Raw genomic sequence first — 15440 nt, forward strand, 5'->3', positions numbered from 1 at the left:
GAGGGGCAGAGAGAGAGGGAGACACAGAATCCAAAGCAGGCTTCACATTCTGAGCTGTCAGCACAGAGTCCAACCCGGGGCTTGAACCCATGAACCGTGAGATCATGACCTGAGCCGAAGTTGGATGCTTACCTGACTGAGCCACCCAGATGCCCCCCATTAATCTTGAATCCATTTAATCTTTCAGTTCAGATACCTCTTCCTTCAGGAAGCCTTCCTTGAATTCCTAAGAGCAGTTCTTAAGACGTGTAGTATTCTGGGCTTTCTTCCTTCTCACCATTCTGTTTTCCTAAGTAGATGGTTAAGTGGAAACCTGAACTACAGTATCTCGAATGTGAACCCACTGCCTGCACACAGTGGGCACTCCTGAAATATTTGTAGAATAAACTATATTTCCTGGTCTTATTTCTTACTGTTGGTGCATGTGTCCTGTCTTCCAAAAGCAGGTTGGAAGCTCCATGAAGTCAGTGAGGGAAGCTAAGGTGTCTAGGGGCCTCTCTCCAGGCCTGAGCTTAATTTCTGTCCCCAGTAAGGCTGATATATGTTGCTTGGAGGCTGTGCTGTCAGACATTTGACCAATCTATTAATCAGTGGAGACTTGGCTTAATGTTTTTGGAAACCTGGGTTTGGGATCACGGTGACCTTAGATACCTTTTTTTTAGACGTGACTAAAGCCAGTGCCAATGCATATATCTTTTTGAGTTAATGTTTTTGTTTTCTTTGGGCAAATGTGCAGTAGTGGAATTACTGGATTATATAGTATTTCCTTTTTAATTTTTTGAGAAATCTCCATATTATTTTCCATAATGGCTGCACCAGTTTATATTCCTACCGACAGAGCCTGAGGGTTCCCTTTTCTCTACATCCTTGTCAACACTTGTCTTTTTGTTACTAGCCCTTCTGACTGGTGTAATAACTCATTGTGGCTTCGACTTGCATTTCCCTGATGATGAATGCTGTTGAGGAGGGATGGGCAAAACAGATGAAGGGGACTAAGTGGTACAAACTTATAGTTATATAATAAATAAGTCGCGGAGATGGAAAGTACAGCATAGGGAATGTAGTCCGTAATATTGTAATAATGTCATATGGTGGCAGATGGTGACTACACTGTGGTCAACACTGAGTAACGTATAGAATTAACATGTTGGGAGCACCTAGGTGGCTCAGTCGATTAAGCATCTGACTTGATTTTGGCTCTGATCATGAGCTCATGATTGTGAGATGGAGACCTGCTTTGGGCTCTGCACTGGGCACAAAACCTGCTTAAGATTCTCTCTCTCCCTCTTCCTCTGTCCCTTCCCAGCTCATGCTCTCTCTCTCAAAAATAAAAACAAAAAAATAAGAATAAACAAAATTAATTAAGTAAAAAACTGTATACCTAAAACTAATAAAACATTTTATGTCGATTGTACTTCAACAACAAAAGAATAATAAAGCTGAAATGACTAAAATACATAAATAAAAGCCAGCACCAGGAACAGTGTCAGGTACCTGGCTGGTTTCAATAGATGTTTGTTGAATGAGTTCTGGAACTGAGAGACAATGACAGGGAAGCGGGCTGTGCTTGTTCAATCTCACCATGTTCTGGGCTCAGACATTCCAATAGAATGGAATAGTTATAAGGAGGGAGATCATGTGTTCACATTCCAAACTCAAGATGAGGAGAAACATACTAAAAATCTGAGAAAGGGTGGACAAAGCTTTTTGGATAGTGATTCAATGGCTTCAAACCCTTCTCTGGTATATAAGCTGTGCTTAATAGCTGGACTCAAATGAGATCATTAAAAGGTAACGTGACCCAAATGAAATTTGCCACCCTAATGTGAGATACGGAAATAGACTCTAACTTGGCAACGTAGGACATGGAACCCCTCCTGCTGTCTGCAGAACTTCAATAGCGAATAAGACCCACAGTGCAAATTCCAAGAACCAAGACTAGAGAAATGCAAAGAAATACCTTTGAGACAAAAGATTGAGGGGCAGCATTTTAATATATAAACAGTCAGGCCAGGCCGGAGCCTTGATACTCCAAGTGTGGTGTGGCCCAGGAATATCAGCATCCCCTGAGAACTGGTTAGAAATGTAGACTCTCAGCTCCCTTCCCCTCAGACCTACTTCATTCTAACAAGACCTGCAGGTGATTGTATGCATATCAAAGTTTGAGAAGCACTGGGCTGGAACATTTTTTTAAGGTGGGTTTTTGCCCTTAAAATGTGCTTTCAGGTCAACGTAAACCCACTTAAAGTATTTTTAGCTCATTATTTGCTCCATTCTCTCTACCTCTGAGCAACACTGTCACACATCAGTGTCCTGCTCTGGGACTTTGAGATGCTCATGAATCCCAACAGCGTATAGAAGTTTGCTGCGCCATTTCTGTAGACAGTCAGTATGGGTTACAAATTTGATTCCCAAACTTCCATCAGCTGTTCCTTGTATGACACCCCCAGGAGATAGGTTGTATGATAATTTCCTTTTTGGGAGATGATGAAACCAGGGTTCAAGGAGGTTTCATGACTCTCCCAAGGGACACCAAGCAAATTGACATATGAGTCAAAATGAGAACTAGAGGTTTTGATATTCCAATGTGAGGCTCACCAAACTTCGATGTCTTTTCTTTTTATATAAAGAGGATTTTTTTTTTTTTGCATAGGAGACTTTAAGAACAAATTCATAGATAACTTTGTGTGAGTTACTGAATAGAAGCCATGCACATATGGGCCCCTGGGATTATGGAAGTTTAAGAGAAAACTGTCTGTCTAGTGGAGAGAGGAGTGAGCCCAGAGAGGGCCATGCCCTGCTCAGCTCCCACACTCCTGCTGCAGTCCAAAGTGACAGGTTTTGCAACCAGGAGCCTCAGAAACCTCAGCGCCTCATGAGGGCTCAGAGTTCACTCAAGGTCTATGAGGGGAAAGGAGCCAGGACTCCCATGAGGCCATGGATATGGCTCTAGAGGTAATGTGGTGGCTTCTAGATGACAACAGCCTGTCCCCAGGAGGATGCTCATTCCTATTTGTTTCTTTCATAGATTCAGAATAGCTGATGTAACTAGACTCTGCCTAAATACATGTGGTGTGCTTCACTGGATTGGATTTCCTAATTAATTCCAATTTCCCTGGCACAAATTGGGGCCACTTAATGACTCAGAAATGGTCAAGACTGTATACCTGGCATTGATACCAATATGCTCTTTCTACTTTGCCTGAATTTAAGATTTCTCTATCAACCCTAGCCAAACAAAGGCCCCAGATGGGGTTTGTTCAGTTTCAGCTGTCAGTATGGTGATTCTCCTAGGGTCCTCTAGAGAATGATTGCCAGGGTGGCTGCTTAAATCCACCTCCCCCCCACGCCCCCCCCTCCCCTCCCCGCCCAATCCTCTCTAGACATGCATATTCAATGAGACATATTCATGTAACTGATTAAAAAACAAAAAAGATGGTGCACTTTAAAATTCCATGTAAAAAGTATTGCTTTGCTAATGTGCTCCTGCCTGTCTGCTCACTACATGGTGCTACAAAGGATAGAGTCACGAGGAATTCAAGGCTGAAGATGTTGGGGATTTTTAGACAACACCAATGCACCCTGCACCTTATACCCTGCTCTGCAGCCTGCGTAGTTTTGGGGCTTGGCCTAAGGCAAAAACTACAAAGCGTTCTAATGAGCAGAATTATATAACAGGAATGTATGTGCATATTTGACATAGTTTCTTCTCTTGAAGGGCGGCCCTCTGGCTTTGACCCATGCCCTCTCCAAGGGCTAAGAAGGAGTCCAGAGAAGGAGTCTTTTGTTCCCAGCTGCCAATTCTTCTGTAGCCCCTACGGCCCCAGGGACCTGCCCTGCTCTGCGTGGGCCCGCAGAAGCCCTGCAATTTCCACATGGGCGGGTGATTTCAGAACGATGGACAGAGCTGTTCGGCCAGCCTACAGGGAAGAAAGAAAAGGAGAAACAATTTTATCGTGTCTTCTTCCTGCCCCAGAGAAAGGTGAGTTGGAAGGACCGGGTAGGCATGGGGCATTGAAGTCTATTCCAAGCATCCAGTGACCCTAGGAGAGGTGGAGATTAGAATGGCATGAGGCTCACGAAAAATGGGTCCCCTTCCACGGAAACATCATTCACTTCTGGAAAATCTGTGCTGATGGAAATAAGAAGTGTCACACGGTTTGTTTGCTTGTTTTCCTACGTGGTTTTTAATACTTCTTTTTTAAATTGGAAAATAGAGGAAAGAAAATAACTCTTCCATTTTTCCATTGCCCAGACCTTAATGAAAGTTAGCATTTTGGTATGTTTCCCTCCAGTCTTTTCTCCTGTGCAAATTTGTCGTTGGTTTTTACATAGAAGAATGATAGTATATATCAATTTTGAATCTGCTTTCGTTTTACTTTATTGTTTAAATGTTTATTTATTTTTGAGATAGAGTGTGTGGAGGAGGGGCAGAGAGAGAGAGAGAGAGAGACAGACAGACAGACAGACAGACAGACAGAATCCCAAGCAGGCTCTGCTCTGTCAGCACAGAGCCTGATGCAGGGTTCTCACTCAGGACCTGAGAGATTATGACCCAAGCTGAAGTCAGATGCTTAACTGACTGAGCCACCCAGGCACCCCCCAAGTCTGCTTTTATTTTTAACATACCATGGCACACTACAAGATTTTTCCCTCTTCTTAAAATTTTTCTTATTGGCTGTGTTAATATTGCATAAGTTAATGAACTGTTTCCTTTCTATTGGAGACTTACATTTCTAGGTCTTCACCACTATAAATATAGTGCAGACAGTATTTCCCCAATTCTACCTGTTTCTTAAGGACCAACTCTTAGAGAAGTGGGCTTACAGCATAAAAGGACATACCCATTTTTACACCTGATACATGATACCACAGTGCTTTTTACACTGCTGCAATAATGCAGGAAGCTGCCAGGCCCACTCTGTAAAGAAGCTGTATTCAGAAGGGCTCTCAGCCAACAACATGGGCCATTCTCTACAGAGAGTGGCGGGGAAGGCCAACTCAATGCAGTGGATGCTAAGCTCTGCAATGGCAGCCATGTTCTTGTATGAATGGCTCAATCCCATTCTGGAATTCTGAAATCTCAATAGCTCCCAAACCACTTTTATGGTAATTCATTTGCCTCCAAGTGAATTAGGAGGCAAAACCCAATGTGAGGCTATCTGTGACCCTTATGTAGCCCAGTTAGTGTGAATGTTTTTATACTCTGCTTCGTAAATACTCATGGATTTAGCATATTGGGGGGGGCACCCAAGATCCCACTGGACTGTTCTCTGCTCTATTGTATATGGGTGGAATTACTTCCTAAAATGTGAAAATCCCTGGAAGCAGGTGGGAGGTGTTCACCCTCAGCCTAAAGCTCTTCAGTCTTCACCAGGATGGAGTCCAGCTCCCATCAGGGCTCCACACACCTGTAAGTCACTATAATGCATGGCAAAGAGCCAAACAAGGAACACAGTGAGATCAGAGAAGAGGATGGTGCTCTGTGTGTATATGATGTGTGTGTGTGTGTGTGTGTGTGTGTGTGTGTGTGTGTGTGTGTAGGGATGGGGAAAGCAGAGGAAGGAAGTGGCATTTCAGCAGGACCCCGAAGGATGTTCATGGCTTCACAAAACATAACAGCTTCTTTCTCTGAAAAGGCCTCATGACTGTACCTTCCTTTTACCACCATTTGTAAGTTGGTATCTGGCGCCATTTGATAAATCTTTCTCCGTCAGGTCAGACTCTAGATCTGACCTGTGGCTACTGGCCCAGAAAGAATATCCCAGCACCTGGCTCAGTGCCTGCCCTTTGGTCTGCACCCAGTAAGCACTGCTGAAAGAGGGAATGCTGGACAATAACCGAGAGGTATTCATTTCAAGTTGATGAAGAGCCTGAGCAGCCTAACTCCTAATGAGTATGTTCCTAGGTTGGGCGAGTCGGGAGCAAAGCAAAGATTTTAAGCAGGGGGGGTTTTCTAAAGCACCTGCGTAGTTTCGCTTGAAGAGAGGCACCTGGGTTTTTGTAGGCCCTGTGCTCTGGTTTTCATTGTGGCACTGTCAACCCTGAGGTTCTCTGTAAGCACAAAGATGGTGTGATTACTGTTATTATGGGAAAGAGCCATGGGCCAGTCCCAGGGGACCCATGCGCCTTTGAAGAGGGCCCATCTGGAGATGACAGCCTGTATCTGTGGGCTTCTCACTTGCAGACCTGGAGAGTGAGGGACCCAATTCAGCTCAGAAAGTGTGGCCAGTGAGACCACCTGGTGTGGGTGAATCCCTCAAATGCCTCTGCCAGAGCCCTGGGAACAAGGCAACAGTGTGTAGCTCTAGTGGGAACCTGGCTTGGCAAGTTCCTGCTGGGCAACACTGGAGGCCTGAAGAAATGGGATGGGCTCAGGCAGCCAGCACACGTGTGTGTGTGTGTGTGTGTGTGTGTGGTGGTAGTTGGGTTGTCTTTCGATATGACAGAACCTACTATGTATCAGGCAAAAATGAGCAAGGTATAGTCTCTGCCTTAAAAGAAGCTTTCAACTTGATGGGTGCTTTGGAGGCACCCATTGCCAGAGTAAGCCCTTCAAAGGGTAAGCCTCGGGATCCAGAGACCAGTCCTCACCACCTCCTCTTCCTCATCTCTTGATCAGCCCCCAAGAGGCTGGGTGACCAATTTCTCAAATTACCTTCTAAACCTAGAGAAAGTGCTTGCTGGCTATTCTGGGGGTTCCACATTTATATCAACCTTTAAATGGTGGTAGGATAAGAGAAACTGATTTTAGGACATGAATTATCTCTCAGTTTTCCAAGGAAATTATTAAGTCATCCAAACCTGCGTCTAAGTCTCCATAGGATATGTGCCCATTGAAACAGTATGGTGACCATGACAAGGGCTGGACCCACCCTTCAGGGTAAACCTGGAGGAACAGGGCTTGGTGCTTGGTAGGACCTCAGTCAGCAGTCCCCTTGTCCCTATGAAATGTCTCACCCAAGTCACCTTTGAGAAATTGGGGTGTGACCCAAGCAGGGAGCAGGTGAGTGGGCCACAAGTAGGGTAGAGTTGGGGCTCATGGGACCTAAAGACACTGGACCAGGGTGTGAGCTTCTTGGGTGTGGTGTGAGGGACCCAGCAGCTTGAGTCACTGATGGAACAATCTCAGGTAGTTCAGATGTGGCCCAGTGAGGGGGGCTGTCCTTGGGCAGGGGAGGGACTCTTCCCCTTTCCAGGCCTTTTTCCCTTCAAACTGTGGGTGTTAAGAAAGTATAGACAACTCTGTGTAAAGCATTATAGTTCCAACAATAAGGACACTGAAGTCGAACTTGGGCTTGAGTCCTTCCTCCAAGAACCAGAAGCTTGTGACCTTATGACAGCTACATAAACTCTCTAAGCCTCTGTTTCTTTATCAGTGAAAATGGGGATCAAAGTATCCACGTCACTAGATTATCGAGAGGATTAGTGAGATAACGCATGGAAAGGGTTTGGCTCCTGACAGTACTCTAAGGAGTTTGATGGAGCTGGGTTGCACTAGCTGTGTGATTTGGGGTATGTTACTTAACCACTCAGTGCCTCTGTTTCCTGACAAGCAAATGGGTGGCGTCAGCAGAGACAAACCTCATAAGGTTGTTGTGGGGTTTCAATAACGTGATCCTCGGTAAATGCTTAGTGCAGTACTGGGCACTGCGCAAGCCCTAGAGACATGCCGGCCACCATCATTGTTATCACACCAGCCGTCACCACCATCATCCTTGTGATCATCATCGCCATCACCTTACAAAGACGTTTATTTAAGAAGCATGTGCCTGGCAATGTGACCTCGAGCCGGCCGGTTGATGATATGCACCACCCTGTAAGGTGTATCACTGTCAGAGAGTAGACATAATTTGCACTTGGTTCCTCCCCAGCCTTTCAAGTCCCCATGGGTAGCAAAGCTCCCTTGTCCAAGGTGCTGCTCCAAAGCCCAAATGTGGTTGTTGCTGTGACCAGTTCAGGGCCAAGGCCAGGCCTGGGCACATTTCCTCAGGATGGTGTGAAAGGTTAGGATTTGGGGGTTCCCAGCTCCAAGGCTCCCCACATTTACTACAGATCATCTCATTTAAGTCCCACAACAGCGCTATGAGGTTGATTCCATTGCTTCTGACATGTGCTTCCTTGAATTCTACTGGCTGGGCAGGCACTTTTCGGGAAGGGAAGTGAAACACCTACTTGTTAATTGCCTGGAAGTCTCACCTTGTCAGTCAGGCTGCTGTCACAGGCCGGGTGTGCCAGGAGCAGCCGTACCATGTCAGCGTTGCCGTGGTGACAGGCCAGCATGAGGGCCGACGATCCCTCGTGGTCCTGCAGGTTGACATCTGCCTGGCAGTTGAGCAATGCCTGGACCATGTCCTCCCTGTCATGGCTGACTCCCAGCATCAGGGCAGTCTGGCCTCCCTGCCACACAGAGCACAGGGGAATGGTGAGGATCCCCTCTCCAGCCTGGGTATGCTTGGGCAAGAAGGTTCCAGAAAATGACCATTGAATCTGAATCTCCTCCTGCCCCTGGTAATGGACACATTCTTCTCCACCTGGCAAATTTCTGCTTTGCCAAAACACTAGTCAAATGCCACATCCTCTCTAGAGCCCTCTGCTAACACCCCAGGCACGGGATACATAACACAGCACTTACCACTTGGTATTGCAACCTGTCAATCTCTCTCCGTCTCATGGACTGTGAAATTTTTGATGGCAGGGACTAAGCCTTTTTCATCTCTGTCTCCCCAGTGCCTGGCACCAAGTACATGCCGATAAACATGGAATGATAGAGTAAATGAAGGGTTGAATGCTTCTGTACTGTGGCTTTTTACTCTCTGCCCTGGCCTAACTTCCTGCAGGAAGCCTTGGTCTACTCAGAACACCCCTGGTATGTTCAGTTCAGTGATACCTAGAACCCTCTTGTCTTGACAAGATCTCTGCCCGCATGGTCCTATGGTCATTGCTAATCTATCACCATTTGAACTTTCTTTTCAGGTTTTTTGGGTTTTTTTACTTATTTAAATAATCTCTACATCCAACATGGGGCTCCAACTCACAACCCCAAGATCAAGAGTTGCATACTCTTCTGACTTGAGCCAGCCAAGTACCCTGGCATTGACAACTGTTCACATCCCTGTAATCATTAGTGCATGTGGCAGTGGCCTCGAGTCAGAAAGTGAGTCCAAGCCCTGGTTCTCCTATTTCCTAGTGTGTGACTCTGGCCCCATCACTTGTATTCCCTGAATCTTGCCTTTTTCTTTTCTTAAAAATTATCATAATAATCTGTCCTGTGTACCTCACAGGGCTTTTGTGGGAATCCAGTGAAATAAAGGGTGTAAATAGAACAACGTATGGTAGCAATTTTGCTGATTATAAATGGGCCACTTATTTCTCATAGATTTTCCTTTATGTACATAGTCCTATTAAATGACCTGATTATATTTTTCCCTTATGGTTCTCCTGGGTTCCAGGTAGGTCAGGCTTGTCTCTCACTGGACACCAGGCTTTTTTAAGGTTGCAAGAATGAGGCAAGGACTATGTTTTCCCTCCTTTCAGATCCCTGTGGCTCTCAGCACCAGTCCTACGTGTAAAAAGTGCTGAGGACATGTTTGCTGATATGTTTGCTCACTGATTAAGGGCCGGTCTGTGGTCACTGATGGATTATGCTTCCCTGCCCAGAACTTTGGGACTTAGAGAAAAGAAAGGAGGTTTGCAATCAGGAAAATCCTGGCTGTGTCACTTATTATCTATGTGAATTGAGTTAACTATTATCTATGTGAATTGAGTTAACCTCTCAATGGCTTCTCCTGATCTAGTGAAATGGGAATGCTCAACAATATTACCTGCCTCATGGGGCTGTTCTGAGACTCATGTGCTTAACAAGTGCTGTGCATGTGTTAGCTATTATTGTTGTTATGAGCATGAGCGATAATGTGTGACAAATACCCAGTATGTGGGATTGTATTCTTAGGTATCCTGGTTCTCCATTTCTCTGGCACCCAGATAGATCTTTCCAGAGAAGCCTTGTTTGCCTTTTGGTTTGCTTATACTCAGCCCTGAAGTAATGGTTCTTTCTTTACTGGCCTAACTAGATCAGGAGATTTCCATCGAGACCCCTCTCTCCAAGTGGTATTAAAGCCAGATGACTTGTGTAGATTGTCCTCTTTTCTGTCCCTATGCCTGGCTTGGGGCCCCTGCCTTCCTCACCTCCCTCCTGGTCCAGTTCAATACAATTTAATTCAACGATATTTACAGAGTGCTGCTATATGCCAGGCACGGTGCTGATCCTGGAGATACAAAGAGAAATAAACAGCTTAGCCTAGGAGACTCCCAGCCTCCTAATTCACTATTTACCTGGTACCTGCAGCTCATATGCAGCTGAAATATGTAAAAGCCCTGGAGGGAGCTGAAGGGAGCAGTGGCATCTATGAATTCCTTTCCCTCCTTAGCAACCTGGGATGAGACCCATGCCCTCCTAGAGCATCTTTAAAAAAAAGGGCATTGATTTTGATTTTGATGAGCATCCCTTCTTAAAAGAGGGCCAATTCAGAAAAAAATTAACATATTTATGGCAAACATTTTAAAATGAAAGCAGCTTTATTAAATCCCATGGGGTAGGAGCTCTAGGTGAAAATACTTTGAAAAACAGAAAGTGATCTACAAATGTCTGTTCCTTGCCATCAATAGGATCACTATTAGATAAAGTGTGCAAAGTGACTTTGCTATCTGGGTAGGCTACTGTCCGCAGTCACTTTCTGTGGGTGGGGGGGACAAGGGAGTTAAATATATTGTTGGGAGGCACTTTCTTATGGGTCTCTAAGTTTTTTGCATACTTTGTGAGTGAGACACTATCTGCTCTGTTGTTCTAGACTGTCTTTTTATTTTTTGCTTTATTTTATTTTTTAAGTAGGCTCCACACCCAGCGTGGAGCCCAGTGCAGGCCTTGAAGTCACAACCCTGAGATCCAGACCTGAGCTGAGATCAAGAGTCAAATGCTTAACTGACTGAGCCATCCAAGCACCCCTAGACTGTCTTTTTAAAGATGATTGTATAGTGAACAGCCTTGGAAGAAAGAGATAGCGTCTTCTCCAAAACAAAGGGCAAACATACTCACTATCCAATATAAAAGATTCAGGTTCCCTAAGCTCAGGGTTCCTTTCCAGTAATACAACCTACTCCATGTACAGGGATCTGACCCTCCTCACACCTGTGGGAATTGGGTATTGGGGCTCAGGGAACTGGTATAAATACCGATGCCATGGCTACTCTTCCTGCAGTGAGCAATACACTGTCCATCTCTGGCACAGGAGTTTCATGTCTTCTGCCAGCGTCCATGACACTGTAGCATGCTAACTTGTTAGCATTAAAGTAGAGTACAATCTCAGACCCTTCACAGTTCTTGATAGTTAAGCTACATCTCTGATCACTCTGGGGGGAAAGAGAGTTGCATGCATTCTGTTGTTCTCATATTGGTCAAAGATGGGTAAGTGGTCTTTTGAGGAGTTCCCATTGTTCCATATGGAGCCTTGTCTAACTCAAAGCCCTTCAGGCTAAGGACCATGCCCCTATGCTATCCTCTCAAGTAGAGGGGCCCAGAAGCTAAACAGAGACATGCTAACCCTTTGAACTGCTTTCTAATTCATGATGGAGGTTGATCATCACCTGCAGAGGCTTTCTACACAACCAACAAATGCCTTTCAGCATTTTCATGTCCTGCTGGTGCTAACTGTTCAAGAAGTCTGGTCCAGATGGACTTTGCCCAGTTTCAGACCAGGACACAGATTACAAGCTCACTGACCTCTGTCCTAGCCTGTCTGGGTCTCAGAAGCTTTTGAGGAAACCAAATGTACAGGCTTTGGACGGATGCCATTTGGAGGGCCCAGCCTTCTTGGGTTAAAAACTCTACAGGGATCTACATACAATTTTTCACCCCACTGGCAGAATAAAGCTGAGAGGTACCCATATTTATTAAAGAGGGGATCATGTTCACACCTCTTACCTGAGTAGCTTGGATGTTCACATTTCCTTCTCTTAAGAGCTTCCAGACGACAGCCATGTCTTCGTCGGTCTCTGCAGAAGCCAAGGGAGTGATCATCACGGCAGTGTAGCCGGCTTTGTTCTGATGGTCAACATTGCAGACACCTGCAGGGGGAGCAGTAGGCACTGGGATAGCTCCCGGGTTTGGGGGGGGGGGTGGGGGCGCGGGAGGGGGCAGGAGTGAGCTTCTGCTTTAGCAGAGCACAGTTCAACAGGGCACTCCCTGCTAGTTAAAAGGCCATGGAGCAGAGCGATCTTTTCCCAGTGGTGGAGTCAGTGTTTACATTTTTAGCAGCCTTTAAAAGTGGCTAGTTTTCTTTACAAGTTTTCTGAAGCTACTCAGCAAGAAAGGTCCAACAAGGTAGTAGAGTCAGAGATGGCCAAGGGGTAAAATGACCAGGACTGTTTCCTAAAGCAGAGCACATGACATGATTCCCATTTTACAGATGAGGATACTGAAGGTCAGTGAAGCTTCATGAACTGCCTGAGTGAAGATGAAATGAGACCAGAGCTCAGGTAAGTCTGGCTCTCACCCACCGCTCACCTGGCCACCCATCACCTACAACTGTCATTTTAGGCTTTACTCTAGGTCTGTGTACAACTCTTAAGTTGGTGGCAGCGTTTTCATGTCTTTTCCAAAGGCCTAGTGATATGTTGGGCAGCGTACCAGGTGGCATGAAAAACGCCACAGGAAATCTTTCCAGGAATAAGCATCTTATTTGAAAAATCGGGGAGGGGGGAGGCCTCCATACACATTTGGGTTAAAGCAATTAAGAATATACATTTCAAAGTAGAATGAAAAATAGCACATTTTAAATATTTAAATACTTAAATAAAGTATTAGTTGAGAACTCAAAGGAAATATCTGCTTTGTAACCCTGGGGGTATGCGTTCATATCTCGCTGCACCAAAGGTGACATAGGTTATCAGCTTCTTACCTATTGTATAAATGATCCCACTTCTTTTTTTTTATTTATTTTATAAATTTTTTTAAATGTTTATTTATTTTTGAGAGAAAGAGGGAGAGATAGAGAGAGAGAAAATGAGAATGAGTGGGGAAGGGGCAGAGAGAGAGAGGGAGACACAGAATCTGAAGCAGGCTCCAGGCTCTGAGCTGTCAACAGAGAGCCTGACGTGAGGCTTGAACTCATGAACTGTGAGATCATGACCTGAGCCGAAGTCAGACGCTTCACCGACTGAGCCATCCAGATGGCCCACAGTCCCACTTCCTAAGGGCAATACCATGTGGAAAACAAAATCTTTCCCATACTGTTGCTTATCCAAAAAAGCTATGTATCTCTTTTGGACAATAAAAAAACTATCTCTATAGATCAAGTCATTTAGTTTTTCTTAGCATTTCCTCTGTAGAATGGGGATAATAATAGAACCTATGGGGTTACCATGAAATTTAATGAGTTAATATATCAAAAGAACTTAGAACAGTACCTAGCACATTGTAAACAGTCAGTAAGCACTTACTGTTTCACTAGTATAGTATTCTTATTTCTGTATCCTTGCTACTTGCTCATGAAGACTTAGCTATTCATTGTAACAGATATGGTTTATGAAAAAATGCCAATTAGGGTGACTTATTTACAAGTTCTGTACTTGGGGTAAAAAAACAATATTTGTTTGACATTCGCTCCACCCCACCTCAAACAATTTTTCAGAAATGTGCCATTGTGATGCCAGGATGCCAGTGGATACAAAAAAATGAGTCTGGTCCATTTATTATCAGTAAGCCCCTCTGACCACTGTCATGACCAGCGGGGCTATGAAAGCTGAATCTAACTCCACACATTGCCTCACAACTTTGCCTTGATAAAGATGGGAATATCTGCATTGCCTTGTTAATGACTTTTTTATTTTTACCTCTTGACTATCTTGTGTTTGCTTTTAAGAGGTGTAAACAGTTCTCAGGTTACAGTTCTCTTTACTCTCTTCAGGAACATGACTTGTAGCTCAGCAGAGTAAGGACTGACTCCTCCTCAGGGATTCAGAAAGGGGCTTCACCCAGGGCTTTCACAGCAAATTCTTCTGAGCAGCCCCTAGGGAGTAAAGTCAACCCTCTCTGGAGTCAAGAAGAAAGACTCATGACTGAGCACGCTCCAGTTCAACAAGCTTTCTCCCCTGCAGCGGCGTTCTGGCAAAATAAAGGATGGATCACATGGGGTGCCTGGGTAGCTTAGTCGGTTAAGTGTCTGACTGCAGCTCAGGTCATGATCTCATGGTTCGTCAGTTCAAGCCCCACGTCGGGCTCTGTGCTGACAGCTCAGAGCCTGGAGCCTGCTTCGGATTCTGTGTCTCCCTCTCTCTCTGCCCCTCCCCTGCTAATGCTCATTCTCTCTCTCTCTCTCTCTGTCTCTCAAAAATGAATAAATACTAAAAAAATAAAAAAAAAATAAAAAAAAAAAGCATCACAAAGGACTAAGGTGGTAGAGGTGCACCCATTGGCTCCATTCTCAAAAATGGCGAGTCACTTCAGTGTAGCCCCTTATGGTTTGTAGTGTGCTTTCTGGATGCTTCACAACTGCCTGGGATGGGAGCCTAAGTTTCGGAGTGTGACTGGTCTGTCCTCTTCAACAGCCCTTCTACATTGAGAGAAAGTAATGGTACCTTCAGCCCGTTCTCCAGCAAATCTTCATTCTTTGTGCTTACAGCTATTTAGCTCTATCAGTATGTTAAACAGAAAGCTTCCAGATCACTTTAGGGTTGGTGAGAACTGAATGGATTCTCAGTCCACACCAGCAGAAGTGCACAACAACCAAAGCTTAGGGCGTCTGTTCTCTGGCCTGGCCCACCTGGAGAACTTCTAACAGGCTGCAAGTCTGAGCTACTTGAAGATGAGGGCTCTACATTTCCAGTCTTTGGATTCTTCACGCACAGGGGCATGTTCCATTGAATTATGTGCCTTTCTCAGTTGAGCTACCCTTTTTGTGGTATCCATGAATCCATGAAGAACTGAAATCTAGTAAAATTGGCTCAATGTCGAGTTGGGACTTTATCTTCCTCTGATGATGTGGAAAGCGGAAAGAATTTTAGGCTGTCATTAGGTCCATCACCTATTCATTCCAGTAAAAAGTTTCAAGGCTTCTTAAGGGAACTTTGGAGTATTGGAATGATGAGAAGGAGCCAGTCATGAGAAGGGTTTTAGGGAAAAGGGTTCAGATAGAAAGAGAAAAGGAGGGAATGAGCATGGTGAGTTTGAGGCCATCTGATTGGAGTGGATGGAAAGAGAATGCATGGTGGTGGCTGAGGGAGCAAATGCAGGCAGGAGTCAGACCTTCTTGGATTTCTGAAGGCCAGGCTGAGGAAGTTGCCTTTCATCTTAAGAGACATGGAAAGCCGTGGGAGGAATTTAAGGCAGGGTGGATAAGATCCAAGTTGGGGGAAAGCTGTTGGATCTAGAACTGAGACTCCCC

At 45.0% G+C, this 15440-nt stretch overlaps 1 protein-coding gene across 4 annotated transcripts in view; it reads right to left on the minus strand.

Moving 5' to 3' along the window:
• Positions 1–1975: 1975 nt before the first annotated feature.
• Positions 1976–15440, minus strand: part of KANK4 (KN motif and ankyrin repeat domains 4) — a 72814-nt gene continuing 59349 nt past the window's right edge. For all 4 annotated transcript variants that reach the window (XM_027059023.2, XM_027059021.2, XM_027059022.2 and 1 more), the window contains 3 exons: positions 11981–12123; positions 8200–8400; positions 1976–3920 (listed from right to left, as the gene is read on the minus strand). In XM_027059023.2, coding sequence (XP_026914824.2) covers positions 3816–3920; positions 8200–8400; positions 11981–12123 — 449 coding nt within the window. In that variant the 3' untranslated portion in view covers positions 1976–3815. The remainder of the gene's footprint in view (positions 3921–8199; positions 8401–11980; positions 12124–15440) is intronic.

This window comes from Acinonyx jubatus, chromosome C1, assembly GCF_027475565.1.
Source record: "Acinonyx jubatus isolate Ajub_Pintada_27869175 chromosome C1, VMU_Ajub_asm_v1.0, whole genome shotgun sequence".
NCBI lineage: Eukaryota > Metazoa > Chordata > Mammalia > Carnivora > Felidae > Acinonyx > Acinonyx jubatus.